The sequence below is a fragment of the Podarcis melisellensis genome (genome assembly GCF_964234715.1).
Source record: "Podarcis melisellensis genome assembly, chromosome: 14".
NCBI classification, from domain to species: Eukaryota; Metazoa; Chordata; class Lepidosauria; order Squamata; family Lacertidae; genus Podarcis; species Podarcis melisellensis.
Window position 1 is genome coordinate 27560210 of NC_138546.1, and position 19157 is coordinate 27579366.

At 39.8% G+C, this 19157-nt stretch overlaps 1 protein-coding gene across 1 annotated transcript; it reads right to left on the reverse strand.

Moving 5' to 3' along the window:
- Positions 1-1073: 1073 nt before the first annotated feature.
- Positions 1074-19100, reverse strand: ZWILCH (zwilch kinetochore protein). Its single transcript, XM_081888565.1, has 18 exons — positions 18803-19100; positions 16087-16138; positions 15412-15507; positions 15207-15322; positions 14038-14234; positions 13449-13528; positions 12502-12672; positions 12240-12311; positions 11642-11735; positions 11185-11237; positions 10058-10154; positions 9811-9890; positions 6789-6945; positions 4945-4973; positions 4142-4278; positions 2965-3060; positions 2752-2870; positions 1074-1682 (listed from the first exon to the last, which is right to left on the reverse strand). The coding sequence occupies exons 1-18, from the start codon at positions 18856-18858 to the stop codon at positions 1597-1599; spliced, it is 1788 nt and encodes a 595-aa protein (XP_081744691.1). The 5' UTR covers positions 18859-19100; the 3' UTR covers positions 1074-1596.
- Positions 19101-19157: the final 57 nt, after the last annotated feature.

The following is a 19157-nucleotide window of genomic DNA, read 5'->3' on the forward strand; positions in this document are numbered from 1 at the left end:
CACCCATTTACTTCTCCATCTATTGGCTAACCAAAGTTCATATTTTTGCTGACTTTATCAGTCATCTTTTAAATCAACACTTCCTTTGGGTCAATCGCGAGCGAAATAGCTGTACCCATTAATTCAGTGAGAACACTTTATAACAAAATAGCAAATTTTTATTTTACATTCATAACCTATCTTTTTTCCAATATGGAACTCAAGGACCTTTGGCAAGGTGGCTGCATCATGTGCCTTCAGACTATGCTGTGGGACTTAACTAGGCACAGCAACCTCTGATCGAAATTAGGAGAGGAATTTAGCATTTGTCTGCTTCTGAAGTAAAAAGTGGCCTTCAAAAATTAAGAAAGGCTACATAAAAATGGCCCTTCTGGAATATATAAATAATATCCAAGAAGAGTTCAATGTTGAAAATCCCACACTAAACCTCACTTGCTGCCCAAAATTCCAGCTTGTAAAAGAGAGAACTTGGCTTGAATTTTAACATCAATTAGACTGATTGGATGACAGTTGTTGTTTTTAAACCTTTCTTAGAGATCAGGACAATACTTGTGGTCCAACCCTGTGATATGCTTCTGGAATGATGTAAAATTTGAAAAGTGTAACAAACACTGGGATCTACCAGTCTAAAGTCTTTTCTGATTAATTTAGCAAAAATACAACCTTTTGCTGAGGCTTTCATTAAGAAAATGTTACTTGAATTATAGAAAATTAGGTGCCAACTGGTTCAGGGTTACTCAATAGCTAAAATGAGCATTTTTTAAAGTAGGTTACCTGTCAATAGAAGTGTCTTGCTTTTCAACAGTCCTCACTACCTCATTTTTCACTGCCACTCTCCCCGACATCCCCACTTTTCCTTTGCTAGCCCACAACCCTCCTCACTTCCTCTCAGTCCCATCTACCTAACATAAATTCCAAGTATTGTGGACAAATGAGTATATTAACTTCTGGCACACTGTAGACACTACATAAATGTTTACCAGGAGCAAAGAATAAACCTTAAAATTTAAGGCTGCAGCTCTGCTTCGTGTATTGACTTTGGTACAAAGCTGGAGTGGAGTCCAACAGTCCAGTTATCAGGAACATCACCACCATCATTTATTTATTATTTCTACCCCGCCCATCTGGCTGGTTTTCCCAGCCACTCTGGTAGGGGGCTTCCAATAAAAGATTAAAAATACATTAAAACATCAGGCATTAAAAGCTTCCCTAAACATAAGGAAGTTGTCTTATATAGAGTCAGAACGTACTATCTCAGTACTGTCTACGAATCTTCAATGGATCTATTGGCGGCTACTAGACATAAGCACAATTTCAGTGTCAAGAGGCCTGCGACTACTAAATTTCAAGAACACAGAAAGCTGCCTGGTTCTGGGGTCAGATTATTGGTCCGTCCAGCTCAGTATTATCTATACTGATTGGCAGTAATCTCTCTCAAAACTTTCTGCATGCAAAATAGATCTTCCTCCTGCTATCTGCTCAACTGCATTTTTACTATTATATTGGTTTTAATAACTGTCTTATGTAGATTTTATATTTGGCTATTGTTAGATGCCCTAGGCTCTTATGGGAAGAACAGGAAATACTGCCAATATTTTATGTAAAGTACACCTGAGAGCACTCGGTGAAGATAATAAAAGACATTTCTTTACTGCCACCATCTTCAGTAACATCCAGAAGACCTGCAAGACCAAAGAAAAGTAGTGACAGGTAGAGAAACCACAACAAGTGGATTATGAGGTGCTACACTGGGTGTTAAGAGCAAAACATTGGACTTATCCATTAAGCTTTTTCTGGTTAAGTAAAAGGGGAGGCTTCTGTGCTTTCCATGGGGGGAGGGAGAAACTTTCTCAGGTTTGGAAGCTCCTACAGTGAAGGAATAAGCTGAACTATGCAATTCAAGAAACCCGGAAACTCACTGATATGGAACACTTTCTTGCACAGAAAAAGAGGACAGAAGCCCATCCACAGGATCTTAGACAAAAACACATAGTCCCTAGGTAGAATGTGGAGACCTGGTCTACCTAGGATGTTCTTTCCAGTAGCAAAACATCCAATGTTTTTTCAGAGAATCTCTGAACAGTTTGGGATGAAATCTGGATCTGACATCTACATTCTGGTGGTAACCTTCATCTTAACATCTGACCTCCACTACATCAACCATAGCTGGAAGTGGAAAGGTGGTATTTCTCCCTTTCTGAAGACCTCAAAGCAAAGCCATCAAAATTAATCAACCCATCAGCTGCATGGCCCTGACTGTAACCAATAAGGAACTTGTTTCCAAACTCACTGAAAAACTATAATGCCTCTCTACAAACTAGTTTGGGGAGTTATTTAAGCCAGCGCCCTTGATGTTTACCTTTCCTCAGTATCACACACATACTTCATAGAAGAAACCCATCTTCTTCTCTTTCTAGAAAACGACACTCCTTTAAGCTACACCCCAGAAATTCCCTTCATTTTTGGAGGCCAAATGGAACTGTAATCAGTGATCTCTCGTACATATAAATAGCCTCTCCCTTGCTGGTATGCAAGTCTTCACACATGCCTCAGGTCTACCCATTTAAACCACATGTAAGATGCATCTGCATTGGCAATCACCAGTCTGCCATCAGCTCCAGTACTGGAAAATAAGATTCCCAATAATAAGACATTTGCAAGGCAGGCTACAGGAAGTGGAAGGAGGCAGAGTGGGGAGAGACAAAGAAGCAAATACAAACACTGAAATTCAGATCATAGAGACCCACTCACCTACACTGCTTGAGTCCATGTGTTCAGCTGGCACTGTGGTGCTCAGTTGCCATATTGTTTTCACTTTTTTCTCTCCTTGCCCACTGCTGATTTCCACTCTCCATACTTGAGGATTTGCACTGAAGGACAGTCAAGAAGAAAGCCAATTATAAGATAAGTTAACACTCTACAGGCCTTTAAATTCCAGGGTTCAAATACTGAGGCCTAGCTTACTTTTGGTAGAACTCCTTCACAAAAGTTGTCCTGACTGGTAGCTGAAATACATTATTTTCATTCAGGGTGTTTTCCTTGTAGTAATTTATACAGGACCTAGGAAAAGAGAATTTTTTTTTGAATATCAGCACTCTGAAGAGATACCCAGGGAATGTTAACTATTGATCCCTACAAAGTAATTCCACACCAGCCACATTCTTAATCTTTACAGTGATCAGCTGGCAAAAAGGTATGAGATACACTCAGGCAACCTATTTGGAAGTGCCAGAGTGAACAGGAGTTGTGCAAAGAGCACATTCATGCTGAAAAACTTAGGGGCCTTTACAGGAAATAGCAGCAACAGAAATCCCTTCAACTGATTTTTGATTTCTTAAATAGGAGCAGAGAGACACTTTAATTTAGAGCTGTGGTTCTCAAAGTGGCTGGTACTGTCCTCTGGAAGGCGCTAAAAGGCAAGGGGGCAGCAGGGGGCCAGCGGAAGTGTAAATGGCCATCAGACTTTGAAAAGCTGGTATCATCAATATAGTTGAATTAACTGAACTAAATAGTTTTATTGGATTTTGAATAAATGTGCAATTAATTGTTATTTTTTGAATTTTATTATACTATTATCTTCCTTAGTAGGTTGTACAAGCCACTATTCTGAATAATGGTTTTTATAGAGTAGGCAGCACTGGGTATTAATTTATGTAACCATGGCGTTGGTGGTATGAAAAAAAATTGGGAGCCACTGATTTAGAGCTTAGCTGTTAAGAATTAAACAGTACTCCCCTCCCCTTTAGAAATATATTCTATGGCCAAAAACTTGACACACAGCAACTTGGGTGTCAAAGAGCAAGACCTCAATAATCCAATCATTATTATATATTTGCCTCCAAGTTGTATTTCTGTGACAGCTGCACTTCTCTTACAACTTCTTACAAATGGAGAAAGGAGTTAGCAGCAGTACACACTATGATACACAGGAAAATAAAAGAAGGGTTTAATAATAATAATAATAATAATAATAATAATAATAATAATAATAATAATAATAATTTATTTCTACCCCACCCATAGTGGGGATTGGGATTGCAGTCTCCATCCTCAATTAAGATGGCCATTTTCCCTTTCCACATATCAGTATTCCAGAGAATTTACTTGTCCTTGCTATTGAGATTTGCTGGTAAACAATTACTGTGTCAAGAAGATGAGGTTCTCTTGCTCAAGTTTAAGAAGTTCTACACAATTGTCCACAATCTCTAACATATGGTGGAGTTTCTGGATGCGCTGAACCTGCTCCTGCAGATCTACTGAAGTTGACATGAAGTAGTCCTTCAAGACAAAGAGGTGGCAAAGAACAAAAATCAATAGCTTTTAAGAGAGACACCAAATATATATAAGTTGCTGGGTTAAGACAGAATACAATGCGAATACTTCAGTACAGGCAAGACAGTGCTCACCCCTACTTTACTCAAAAAAGACTAAGCCAAAAGAATTGCTGCAGTTCCGCTCATAAAAGGTCTAGTTCGCTCATCATAGTAAACCTTAGTTAATGGTTTACTGTGAACAGCTGCTTTGCTCCCCCCGTTATCATGTGGAAACAAACCATGATTCTTGGCCTAGTGTTCTGTCCAAACCAGGGATCATGGTCTGCCCCACTCCTTAAACCCCTGAACAGTAACCAACATTTGTTTTTGGCTCACTGACTATAGTCTGTTGGGAATGAAACAAACCACCATCTCCAGTTTGGAAACTATGCTAATCCGGGGATTATTGTTTACTGCTTCTTGATAAAGCACAAGGGGAAACAAAATAGCCAAGATCAGCAAGTTGTATCAAATGCTAGTCCTGCTCAGAGCAGACCCATTGAAATGGATGGAAATGACTAACATAGGTCCATCAATTCCAGTTGGTTTACTCAGAGTAGAACTAGCACTGTGCAGGCTGGGCCAGTCACTGACTACTGTTTTGAACAGAGGAAAACTGAAAGTCTCTTACCAAGTGAGTACGGGTTGCAAATTCCTTGCCTGAAACAAAGATAGTTCTACTTAGCATAATTTTAAATACAAGGGAAATATTCATTTATATAAAAAAACCGAATGGGGATATTACACAGAAAGTCACAAGCCTTCCTCCAAGTTTGCTCTGCAAAGAGCCCAAGACTAATGAGAAAACTTGAGATGAAACCCAGATGAGTAAGAGACCTTGCAAGTTGGCCAGCAGAGTTTTAACTTCTTAACAAATTAAAAACACTTTTTTTGTATCCCAGCATTTGGTTGACTTCTTATTGGAGAATTCTACTGGATCTCTGTGTTTTGTTGCTGTTTAAAAGTTCTATTTGCTAATATACCGTATTTTTTTGCTCTATAAGACTCACTTTTTTCCTCCTAAAGAGTAAGGGGAAATGTGTGTGCGTCTTATGGAGCTAATGCAGGCTGCGCAGGTATCCCAGAAGCCAGAACAGCAAGAGGGATTGCTGCTTTCACTGTGCAGCGATCCCTCTTGCTGTTCTGGCTTCTGAGATTCAGAATATTTTTTTTCTTGTTTTCCTCCTCCAAAAATGAGGTGCGTCTTGTGGTCTGGTGCGTCTTATAGAGCAAAAAATACGGTAATTTATGCTTTATTGTGCTTATTATATTGTACCCCACTCTGGGATTATTTTTTATTGAAGAGTGGTTCAGAAAACTTTTTTAAAAAGAGGGCAGTTTTGCAACAACTAATATTTACAGGCAGCAGAAGGCCCCTGTTTTAGTGGCAATGCTATATGCAATGTATTGCTAATATCAATTAGGTCAGCAAAATAACCCCTGAATGAATGGATCTAGGAGCATGACCAGGAGTCTAGACCACCAAGTACAATCAGAGAGTCATTAAAGGTATGTAAAAAAAAATAGAAGGAAATTGGTACTAGAACAATTGCCTAGTAACATATATAAAAAGACAGATGTACAGTGCCAAAAATGTTGGTTCAACCAATAATTTTAGTTGCTAAATACTTGGGGAAAATAATAAAATTCATCTGTAAGATTCTAGTGCATAAATTGCATGTTATTAACAAATATGGGTAGGAACATTAGATTTTTTTTGCAAAGTTTCCCTTAAATCTTGGCACACATTCATATTTCATTAATAATAATAATAATAATAATGATGTATTAATTATATGCCGCCCATCTGACTGTTACCCCAGCCACTCTGGATGGCTTCCAACAAACAAAGACAGTAAGACATAATAGTGTAATAAAGCCAAACATTTGGGTCAATAGCTCTCTGTATGGGAGGTGATTTAATAAATGTGCTGAAGGCAATATTGAAAACTTAGTTTGTACATAAACGGTACTCATCATTGTACCCCCTTCCAATGGATCTCTAACGATTCTCTCTCTTCTCTCTTCTTTGTACTTTTGTTTTAAATGCAAACCTCCTCCTCATTCATTTATTTGTATTCCACCATTCCCACTGAAAGGGACTTATGAACACTTTCTGCTCCTAAAAAAAATTATCTGCACCCCCCCCAAAAAAAACAAGTCTTTTAAAAAGAGAAATCTTCTAAATATTATGTGAAGATAATGTAGAAAAGCAACGTAAGGACAAGGACCATCTGGAAAACTCAGCTGATAGTTTGTTGAGTAAGACAGTCACTTTTGTTGGTTTATATCCAAAAGTAGCATTCATGGAAACAGTCCTAACATGTAATTAAGTAATTTGCCCAATAGAACTTCAAATCCTTTTTCATGACATGCCCGTCTAGATTTTTTAATTGAAAGAGATTGATTTCAAAAGTGATGGATTGTTTGGACGCAGTCACCCAATATCACGACGGCTGTGCAAAACAGACTTACCTACAAAATAGCTAACATAATCTCTTTTCATCTTATCCACACCAATTTCTAGGAGCATTTGAATTGGAGTATCTCCACTAAGAGAAACTGATTCTATGCTTCCATTATAAGATTGCTTAATCAGTTTGCTCAGTAAGCTGTTACTTCCTTGATGAACCTACAGAGACATAATCCGTATAAATAAATGTACACATCCTGTCTACTGATAAGATATAGTGAAGTACAATTACAGCACAACGAGTAGTTTCAAGAGAGCCCATTTCTGAAGGCTATACGAGTCAGTTCATCCCTAATCATTCAACCAAATACATTCACTGATACTCATTCCCTCAATAAGCAAAGTCAGGTAGTAGAATACCTCTTAGTTTGGAAATAAAGGAGGGTCACTCAAAAGTAATGAGTGGTTTCATAGTTGGGAGCCTATATAGTGTCCTCCAAATGTTAGTGGACTGCAACTCCCATCAGACCCAACCAGCACAGCAGATTGTCAGATTTGTTGTAACCCAGCAACATCTGCAGAGCAACACCTGCCCTGGGTACAAAGAAATACAATAGTTTGTAAATTAATTTATCATTATTATTAAATTCACAGAGAGCATGACATGCAAGTTTCCAGCATGTATGGAATATTGAGGGGTGCCAAATAAAGGGAAATTGTGGTGTGGGGGAGAAAACTGGCCTCTGCGAACCCCTAAGATAGTTAGCAACCTAACAGAAAGGGATTAAGGTGGGGACAGGTGTGTGACATGACATTAAAAAGCCCACCTACCTTCTCTGCACTGTATTTCAGGAGCAAGGAAAGGAAAACACAGATTTTTTTCTTTCCCATTCTCCAGAACCCTCCCACCATGCTGGCTACTTAGGTTTCAGATGCTTGGTTTCATGGGTACCAGCCTTAAAACAGAGCCCACTGAGAATATAAGCTAGTTTTTACCACAACAGGCTGTTTGTCTGTCTCACCCACCGTTGCCTAATTTTGACTGGCAGTGTTATTTCAAAGAATCGGGCAGAGATATACCATATGGATGAATTATCTTATCCTCAGCACAGCTGGGAAAAGTATCATAGGGGTGGGAAAGACAAAAAAGGTGGTCTATTTATTCTCCGTGAAACTCTGCCTGCCCCTACCCGCACTTACAAAGCCTGAATAGGACTGGCTGAACTAAAGCTTTCCTCTTAGGGGCTGGAAGCAGACCTGCCTTAAAGAAGTTTCCTGGTCACCACTGGCAACTAGAAATTGCTGCCAGGCAACCAGGCAGTGACTCAAGACTTCTCAATATGCAACACATTCCCCAGCACGAGCCTAGTCCTTTTTTAAAAAAAAAAAAAAGTAAATTCACTGGATATGCTCCGTTCAGTGCCAATTATATCAAACTAGAACTTTGTCCCAGAAGCCTTCTGCGTGACTTTGTGGAGAGCACTGTCATTTCACAAGACTCCGTAAGATGAGATGAAGACTTAGGATGAGCAGATTGTTCATGGTCTTTGGAAGGATCTTTAGCACCTTCTGTTTGCTTTTGCCTTGAGGCTGATTCATTAGGAAGGTATAAAGTGAGCTCCAATAAGCCATTTACATTTGTAGAAGCTGCAGCTGCCTTAAAATAACATGGAAACTGCTTTGATAGGAATTCTGCAAGGGCTATACAAGACTGCTTACAGTTACTCAGCAAGTAAAGAAAAAACATATCACTTAATATATGGTTTCTAGGCATTAGTTACGTCAGCCTGTTTGTGAGCTGAGTCCTGGTGGTAAAAAAACAAACTTTGGTCCAAGTTCTAGTAACACCAACTCAAATTAAAAGGAGAGAAAATGAGATCTGCCAGAGAGGTGCACCTGCAGTTGTGTTGTAAAGAGGTGCCGGTTTGGGGTAGCGGGGGAGATTTATTTTGCTTTGTCTGCCCAGCAAGGAGAAGCTCCTCTGCAACTGTGTCCAATATTTTAAGAACAATATTCCTGTGCTTCTTTGGAGATTCATCAAGGTAAATCCAAAACCAAAACCACCTTCTCTATTTCCCCCCCTCGAGTTTTCTTTGTCTTGAGACTTTACTTCTGTAATTCCAGAGCAGCTGGTTTAAAAGCAAAGCAAGCCCTCCCCCCCCCCGTTCTCTTAAATCTGAGGTGAGAGAATTGACAAAAAGTGCTTTAAAAAAAGACACACGTCAATATGGAAGGAATTAAAATACAATGAGCCGAGAAGCAAGGGAAAGAGGGATTCTAATCTATGTACTCAGCATTTAATTAAAAAGGTATTTATTTCCCACCCACTTTAGCAGGTAGCCCCCTGGAGAGTTGGCTAAGGGTCAATGAGGCCCTAGGCCTGAAAAAGGTTGACTTAAGGGAACTATATTGTAGTTCCTCTGGCTGGGGGTTTACAAGATTTGGTGGAAGCCCAGCATGAAAAATGGCTGCAATGTAGGCATCCTTTCCAAAGCAGCCCGATTGGTGGACTGTAGCACCAAGGAATGCCGAAGGAGCTTGTCATTTTTTTTGGTTATCTGGTTGTGCTTCTCCCCATCCCAGTCCCAGACCAAATACTTCCTGGATACCACAGCTGCTCAGCTAGCCTAGTAGCTGTGCATCTTGTCTCCCTGCCTACTTCCCAGTAATATAATTACTATATAGCAGGGGTGGTCAGAAGGTGGACTGGGATCTTCTGATCTCTGGAGGATTTGCAGTAGATTAACAATTGGGAATGAAATTCTTGGTGAACAATAGAAAAAACGTCTTGTTTTCCAAAATGCAACAAAGAAAGTGGTGGGCTGGAGGAATGGATTTTTCAGCAGAACAAAAGCGAGCTCAGGTTCTGGCATTGAAAACAAATTCCTGGGCACCAACGTATGCCCTGTTCCTTAACTCTAAGGATATACCTGCTCCACTTTCTAAGAAAGTACTTTGCACATGGTTCCAGTTTGCAGACAGCAGGATTACGGGAAAAAAGGCAGATCCCACAAGCTTGAAATCTGACCATCCCTAGATAGGATTGGTTTGCCCAAGATGTAAGCTTTATTAATCATTACATACCCAGGTCTTCAATTCACCACGCTGGAGAGCTTTCATTATCAATGTGAAGCACTTCACCAATTCTTCATATGAAGTAACATCTTGGGAGGGGGGAGCAAAGCATTAAATAAAACCAGTGTTAATTAAAAGTAGTTCAAATGAAAAACAAACAAATAAGCAGGACAGTGCATAAACCTTCAGTCATTTCTCTTACAGGGTAAAAATCTTAAAATAAAAGATACCTAGGGTCATCTAGAAGCATACTTACTCTTCCATATTTTACACCAGAACTGCTCAACAAAATCAATGTCTCTTCTCCTGGTAAAATGTGTTTTCATGGTGCCATAAACTGCAGCAGTGTCATCCTGGAGATTCGGGGAAAAAAAATTTAAATCATCCTTCCAAATAAAGGCATGGATTTAATATTATTTTAGTTATTTATATCTTGCTCTGCAAATAAATCTATCACTGTGCATTTACAATAAAAAAGCAAAAAACACTACACCTTTTTTTAAACCAACAGCAGTAGCAAATAAAAAGGCCAAATAGTTAAATATGGAAGAGTTCCTTTGGATCACACAATGTTAGGTTGGTAATGGCACCAGGTTGGAGAAGGCTGAACAAAGGGAATCAACAGGAGCAGACATGCCACCCCAAACCCATCAGACTCTGTGTTAGACTAGTTTAATAGGTCCCCATCACTGAAATGAGCTGCACTAGTGCACCCCAGGACCTGAGAAACTGCCCCAATATAGACCTGTAAGGTAACTTTGATCATCTGGAGAAATTCTACTCATTGCATCACACCCTTTGATATTTTTACCATAGGGTGGTGACCTGAAAACAAGCATTTCTGCTACTGCCCATTCGGTGGCATGCCTTTTTCTGTTTGCCCCATGTGAGAGCAGCAGACATCATATGCTTCTGATGTCTTGTAGAGACATCTTTTTGCCCAGGCTTTTCTTGACCCAGAAGATCAGACTCTTGTTTTATGTGTTCGAATCCCCCAATTCCTATTGTATCTTTTATATGCTTTTATATTGCTCTTTTATCATATTTAGTCTGCATTTTAAATGACATTTAAAAATAATTGTCAACACTTTTAAATAAATTAATGGAAGTGGCCGGTGCCAATCTGAATTGCAACAGGATATGACCCTACCATAACAAGGGACTGCTTCAGTATTTTTGAAATAAAAAGGTATTTAAGTTTAAAAAGTAACAAAAAGCAGCTGCACTGGAAGAGAGTTCGAAGAGCACAGTCCCTCCTATACACACCTATGAGGCGTAAAAGTCAAGTTACCAAACAATGAACAGCCAACACATATCCAGCAACTACAGATTGAAACTGCCCTGGCAATGATGAACAATGAAAAATTTTACAGCTCTGAATACCTCAGCATCACTACTGTTTGGCATCTTCAAACCGTCCATCATGTCCTTTAAATCTAAAGTGGGAGAGAGGATGACAGTACAGATCTATTGGCAAGATACACATAGCAGAGTATCAATACATAATGCAAATACCATTGATGTAATGCAGATAGTTTTGCTTAAAAGTTTGGCTGCAATGGACATTTACTGAGCACAACAAATTTACCTCTACTTCTATTGGAAGCACAAGAAGTTGCCTTACGACAAGTCTGACAATTGGGTCTATCTAGCTCAGTATTGTCTACACTGACTGGCAGAGGCTCACCAGGGTTTCAGGTAGAGGGCATTCCCAGCTCTACCTGCAAATGTTATAGTTTGAACATGGGACCTTCTGTATACAAAACAAATGCTCTACAACTGAGCTATGGTCCATGTCTAGCTTTTCACAGCAAACATTTCCAGAATACTACAAAGTTACCTTTCAAAAGTTTCTGTACTAGTTCAACAGCTGGTTTCCCCCCCACAAGTTTAGGCCAGTCAGCCATGCCAGTCTTCAAGCTCTCAGCCAAACTCTTGACAGCGCCGTGTAAACAAAACAAAAAGATCACTATTCAAGAGCTTTGTATTGGTTATGGTAGAGTACACAGGGGTTAAGTTTATTTTGGGGGGAACCACTGTTTTAAATGTATAGTGGATCTGTCTCTAGAAAAACCATGTGTAAATTCTGCCAAAAAAGTGTACTCAGGGTAGGATTTGGGTCCAACTAAGAATCAGTTATGCTTACTCAGACAAGACCCACTGAGATCATTGACTTTACTCCTTGGTAAGTGTGCTTAGGATTGTACTTGGGACTTCATACTTTGTTCCATTTCTTAAGAAAGAAAAGAAAAGAAAAACCACTGGAACTACCATGATCTTTACTGAGTGAGCTAACTTTCAAAACATTTTTTAAAATTTGGAGTATTCTTACAAATATTAATTTGATTTAAGGCAGTTGTTTAAAACCACACAACCATCCTTGTTACTATATGGCCAATAGTTCTCTTCTGAAATGCGATTTTCATAGCTATACTTACAAGAAGGAACTGCAGTTCCCTATTCAGTTCATACACAGAACTCAAGGGGCTCCCAGATGCCATCTGAATCTTCTGAAAGTTCAAAAAAAGCATAATTCTTGATGTGGATCCTTGCTAGAGCCCAGGAAGACTAATAAATCATTTAATGCACTATCACTAGTTAAACTACCTAACATTAGTTTGTCAATTTACACTATTCATAGTTAAGTCAGCACAGTTTTATTCTGCTACAATAATATGTTAAGAGAAGTGATTTCCTTACCAGTGTAGCAGTAGAAGTCAGGGGAGGGGCCTCCACCATCTTCTTTACAGAGTTCCAAGAAAAATCAGCGAATATATTTCTCTCCAACGGAATAAGGGTGTCCTCCAGTGAGAGGGAGTCTAATGAAGTGGTTTCAAGGAACTTGTAACGAGCAAAACCCTTTATTGTCAACTATAAAGATAATAATGATGATGATGATGATGATGATAATAATAATACCCTGCCCAACTGGCTGGGTTTCCCCAGCCATTCTGGGCAACTCCCAACAAAACACTAAAAACAGAATAAAACACCAGACATTAAAAACTTCCCTAAACAGGGCTGCCTTCAGATGGCTTCTAAAAGTCAGATGGTTGTTTATTTCCTTGACATCTGATGGGAGGGCATTCCACAGGGTAGGTGCCACAAGCAAGAAGGCCTTTTGCCTGGTTCCCTGTAACCTCACTTCTCACAATGAGGGAGCCACCAGAAGGCCCTCAGCGCTGGACCTCAGTGTCCGGGCTGAATGATGGGGTGGAGATGCTGCTTCAGGTATACTGGGCTGAGGCCGTTAACTAGAATTAACAGTTTACAGTTGAAGAATGCTGTTGCAAAGGTGACCTTCCAGAGCATATTTCTGAGGGAGAAGGGTCCGGGGGGGGGGCAAGGTAAGGAAGCTTATCTAACATTGGATGTCACCCATAGTTTAGAAGAAGACAAACACCGAATTAAAAAGTGGTTACCATAAAAATCCCATTAAGGCTTAAATCCCAAACAAGAGCTAGACCCAGATTGTTTAGGCTCTAGCCCTACAGAGGCCATGTCCTAAGACTAAATATCAGTATTTTGGGGGTCTAGGCAGTAAGTGACTTGAGGTTTCACCAGTTGTGTGCATTTGAAAATTAAAGTACTTCCAATATTTGTATAGGTGTGAATAATAATAATAATAATAAACTAGAGAAACCTACGTCAGAAGAGTGATTCCTCATTCTGTGCGTATCTTTTAGTTCTTGCAAGTCTGCTGAATAATTTTTATTTGATATTGGACCTGAATTAAAAAAAACTGAATTTAGTAGAAGTCTTCTAACTTTTGAAGAACAACATGTCAGTTTCCTCTTGGGATTTGCTTGCATCAGAAGATTCCCCTCATATCAGTATCCTACTGCCTCTCCCAACATTGAGAAGCTATGAAAAGAATCTAGATTATGGGTTTCTCCGAGACAAAAATTATTACTGGCAACCAGTAATACACACCCACTTGTCTACATCTCTTTAAAACAGCAAGTAAAGTACACCCACCAGACCATCAAGATTAAATAGGTACATTTCCAGGTAATACCATTTGAATTAAGAAAAACCCAATTTGTTTACTGTACTACATGCTGTATTAACCTGAACTAACACTTTGATTATGGACCAGAAATGCAGACACTGTATTTTAAAGACTAAAAAAAAAAGGGGGGGGGTTACATTAATAGTCTTAACATCTCTACTTCCTCTCACTCAGATTCAATGAAGAGGTTGCTGACAAGTAAGGTATCCAAGGGAAAACCTTACCATTGCAGGTAACTGTGTATAGATGGATCCCCGTAATCTTGTTTCCAGTGCAGAAAGGTTCAGCTCCTAGCCAGACAGTTTGTTTGGGGTCGGAGTGATCACATCGCACCCACAGCGGAGGAAGCGGTGCTGACTCGTTTATGTTGGGGTGGGCCATATTTGGATTTTGAGACATTGTGTAGAATGAAATCAACTGCCTGGAAACAAACTTAAAGACATCAGAAATGTTCAATAACTGTCGGGATTGTATTATGAGGGGATAATGCTTAATTCCTTTCTATGCCACAGTAGCCTGATTTAGAAGATAACCTCTTCACTTAATAAACCAAAAAATGCACATGCTATCCTAAGAAAACACAACGGTGGTGTACAATAAAAGCATTAAAACACCACAGAGTACAGAATAAATGATAAACACTGACTCAAATTAATTCTCTGAAAATGCTTAGCGAAGCAGAACTGCTTTCAGCAGGTGATGAAACATCAAAACTGCAGGTGTCTGACTTGATAGGAAGGAACATCTGCTCTGTTCCTGGCTCAACCCTTCTTCCTTTCTGCTGGCATGCTGTGGCACATCTTAAATTAACTGCAGTTTCCTGCAATGTCCAAACTGGGAAGCTATAGTTACTGGTATGACTACCAGATTCAGAATGAGCAAGCATCTTAAACCAACTTCAAACCATGAAATGTAATTATAGTTACCTTGTTCAGACATTGGAAACGATGATTAACTGAAGACTTCCTGGCTTATCACATTGCATTGAGAAAGGGGAGCATAAGGATGGGGTTGACAGGGGAAGTCTAGTACACATATCATCTTAAGAAGTTGAGATATGACAATCCAAACCAAGCCACTAGTTCTGGGCTGGATCATTTGATCTTACAATTCAGCATGCAATAGCAAGCTATCCCAAATCAAATAAAGCTAATTTATGTCTCATGTGTAATAAAAGCGATTATCTTCATGCAAATTTAACATAAGCTCCTCTTAGAGGAGTTACAGGTGGCTGCCTACTAAGGCCATCATGAAACATTTGTTTCCAGCATTTCTCAGAAGTTTACACATTCAATTACAGTAGTTGACTTGCATAATAAACAATTAGTCTTTTGTTAGTTGTTAAGAAAGTGCATTATTTTCAATAAAAATATAAAAATTAGGAATCACACACCTTGCTCTTGGAAGAGGTAAAGCAAGTGCTGAAGAATTCTCTTTTGGGAAAGTCCTAGAAATAGAAGGGTCACCTATCTGCTCCTCTTCCAGTTCTTGCATTTCTTCACAAGGTCTCTATAAGAATAAGCAATTGTGTTAGAATGATTACCACTCAGACAAAAGCAAGCACAATGTTTGTTTTAAAATAAAGACACTAAACATACTACTTTCTCCATAATGAACATTGTATCACTCCTGTCCCAGAAGCTCTCCAAGGGATTTATACATCCTTCCTGAATCAAATAGACTTGCACATCAGCCTGGAAGAACAAACAGTTTAATTTCTGCAGCACAGCTTTGGGAAGCATTTAAATGACACTTGAGGAATAGAACATTATCTGCTATAATTAATTTAGAGCATCAATACATGAAGCAAATCTATATGAAGTGACACTAAGAATGAGTTTTCTTCTGTCAATTTCCATCTCCCCTGACTAAAAGCTAATCTCCATATCACAGGCATATCCCCCCCATCTCAGCGATCTCTTCAGTGGTGATCCAGAGTTGGGGCAAAAATGAGAGATCTATATTTTCCTTACAAAAAACAGTTAAGAGTTCATTACAACATCTCAACTTCCAAGGCACAGAATGAAATTTACTCAATAGCTGTTCTTATAGCATGAGTTGATTTGCCATTTCAAATCAATCAGATGAATTTCTCAGATTCAGAAATACTACAATTTTAAAGTTTGTCAATCAGATTAATCCATAGATTTCTCCTCCTCCTCCTTTTCTGAATGTAGATCTAAATTAGGACCCCGACAAGTGCAGAACTATACATTTTCATCTACTATTGTAAAACACAATGGGTGTTTTTGGGAGAAATTATAAATTCTTACCTCAAAGGTAAGTGGTCCTTGATTGATATTCTTTTTTCCTTCCTCATATACTCTGTAACATAAGTAATTTATAGTATTTGGTTTTCTGAATTAATGAACAGACTTCAACAGAAATATTTTGCAGGCCAACCCTAATAATCTTCTGGTAACACTGTCAGTAAACTGTACAAATACTGCTAAAATCACCATCTGTCCTAAGGTTGCTATTCCACTCCCACCTCCAATCATTAAACATTAATTAAGCAGCAGTAGAAAAATGCTCACATCCTTTTAATTTTTGCCTGTCAAGCTGTTACTAAAAGTTCAGGACAAGACTCCTTGCCAACAGTGTCTCCAAGCGAGTGCAGCATTTTGCAGTTTCCCTTAAGCCAGAATGGCACCCATCCACAGCAGGAGAAAATAAAAGGAAGCATTTGGCACAGTTAAACTATGGAACTCACTCCCACAGAAGGCAGTGATGGCCAGCAATTTAGATGGCATTGAAACACGATTAGACTAAATTGTGGAGCTCAAGGCTACCAATGGCTACTAGCCACAATGGTGACATTCTACCTCCATTGAAGGTTCTTCACAGTAGAACCTCCACAAAATACCTCTGAATGCCAGTTGCTGAGAATTGCTGTTGAGCTCATATTCAGCTTGTGGGTTCCCCATAGGCATCTGGGTGACCACTGTGAAACCAGGATATTGGACTAGATGGGTCATTGGCCTGATCCAGCAGGTTCTTCTTATGTTCTCATGGCAGCATTATGTGGGCTCCCACTGATTAAGAATCAAGCCTGTTTTGCACAGCCTTATCCCTTTGTGGGCCTGACCCCAACCTGTGCCTTGTAATCTTGGTTAATTAGGGGCAAGCAGGAGGTAGAAAGAGCCAAACGTTAATTTCTAGGGAACCACCTGCAGGTTCCAAGGAACTGTCACAGGTATCCCAGAAGGCCCATTCCACAGAAGGAACTTGCAACAAAATTAAATGCTGTAAGCTTATTTGATAAGTTGCAGACCTGGTAGCAATATATAGATACATTTTTATTAAACAGTGTACTGTATCATCCTTGGTGCATGATTATGAAGACAAAGCCTTGACACCTGCCCATGCCTGCCCTTCTTCCACCCTTGACCTAGTGCTGGATTTTAGCCAGAGCGCTCCAGGTTCCAATTCTCTCTCATTGCTTGACCCAAAACCACCACTCTGGAGCAGATTCACCTGTTCCTTATTTAACTTGCAAGATGCACCATAACTGCAAGAGGCAAATTTTTAACACGTTATGCGTTACCAGGGCATTATATTTCATTATTTTTAAAACCCAAAGTTTCTGCACCATTTGACATTAAGAAATGCACCACAGTAGCCCCAAAATGGAAAATGAGTGAGGTCTCAACTAAAGAAAAATGGCAACTTAAACCGATGGAATATGCGCAGCTTGCGGACCTAACATATAGAATGAGAACAAGAAGAACATACGTTTAAAGAAGACTGGAAAATGTTTATTGAATATATGGGGGGAAACTCTGCACACTTGAAAATGTTGGCAGCATTAAGATAAATTCAACAATGTAAACAAGTTTTGATGAATGTATTAATGGAATACTGAATGGTTTAGTTTATGTAAAATATACAGGGATTTACGATATGCAAATTGAACCATGGAAAGAGAAGAATGGAAGTCACTGACATTTAAGGTTGTTTAATGAATATTTTAAATTGTAAAATAGAAAACTTAATAAAAATTATACACACACAAAAAGAAATGCACCACACAGCATGACATGAGAACATTCAATTATTTATTGCACCCCCACCTTTCCTCCAAAGAGAGATACTGCATTCTTATGTCATTACATATGCTAAAGCTATTTTTGGTCATCCTGCATACCATCCCTTGCTTTTTCCTGTAGGACTAAATGCTGTAGTCGTCAACAGGTTTACCATACCCATTGAGTCACCCACCCCTCTCCTACTACCCTTCTGAGAAAAACCCCACCCCACTCTCCCACTACATATAGATAGATAGATAGATAGATAGATAGATAGATAGATAGATAGGTCTGGTGACTTCAGTATACAGTGGTACCTCGGGTTACGTACTTAATTCGTTCCGGAGGTCCGTACTTAACCTGAAACTGTTCTTAACCTGAAGCACCACTATAGCTAATGGGGCCTCCTGCTGCTGCCGCACCGCCGGAGCCCGATATCTGTTCTTATCCTGAAGCAAAGTTCTTAACCTGAAGCACTATTTCTGGGTCAGCGGAGTCTGTAACCTGAAGCATATGTAACCTGAGGTACCACTGTATCTGAAGAAGTGTGCATGCACACGAAAGCTTATACCCAGAACAAACTTTGTTGGTCTCTAAAGTGCTACTGGACAATTCTTTATTTTTCCCCCAAGGTGAAGCAGATTACATAGCTCTCTTTCTCCCCATTTCCTCCTCGCTCCTGCGAGAGACTGTGGTTGGCCAGCAGTAGTTGTTTCCTCGCGAATGGTGCAAAAGCGAATTACAACAACTGAACAAAGTGTCCCCATAATGAGTAGCACTAAGATCCCTACGCGTTCCTTGTGCTGGAAACTATTACTCAGCAGCAGCCCTACCTTACAGGGTTGTTGTGAAGGTAAGTGGCGAAGGCACCCCGCCCTCAAGACACTTGCAGGGTGTCATGAGGGGCAGAGGGGGGAGAGAGAAGTCAAAGGAAAAAAGGTGTGGAGAGGAAAACACTCACCGCAGGAGGAGACTGTGGAACCGAAGGAGCGACTCCTGCCTCTGCCGGGAGCCCATCGCCGGTTCTCCCGGGCTACTCCCGCAAATGCGCAGCAGCTCCCGCCGCTTCCTTTCACTCAAGCGACAAACGAACTGCGCGCCAGAACTTCTTCCTTACAAATCGGCCTCGGACAAGTCTCCGGTAGGAATCCCTCCGCCGAAGTGAGGAGGTTTCCTCTCCGCCGCCCACACACACACACAAAAATAATCCGTAGCATTTCTGAGGCGAACTCATGCCAAGAAAGGGAAGCGGAGACGCTCTTTCCTCGGTTAGTTTTCATCAAAGAAAGCGGAAGAAAAAAAGAGGGCGCTGTGCG

What these genes read in the sequence shown, in the direction of transcription:
- ZWILCH (XM_081888565.1), bottom strand. Translation starts at nt 18,858, where the DNA reads ATGGGCTCCCGGCAGAGGCAGGAGTCGCTCCTTCGGTTCCACAGTCTC. An exon ending in TGAGGAATCACTCTTCTGAC is followed by an intron (nt 12,673 to 13,448) that starts GTAGGTTTCTCT and finishes TTATCTTTATAG; the next exon opens with TTGACAATAAAGGGTTTTGC. An exon ending in GTGGTGAATTGAAGACCTGG is followed by an intron (nt 6,946 to 9,810) that starts GTATGTAATGAT and finishes ATGTCTCTGTAG; the next exon opens with GTTCATCAAGGAAGTAACAG.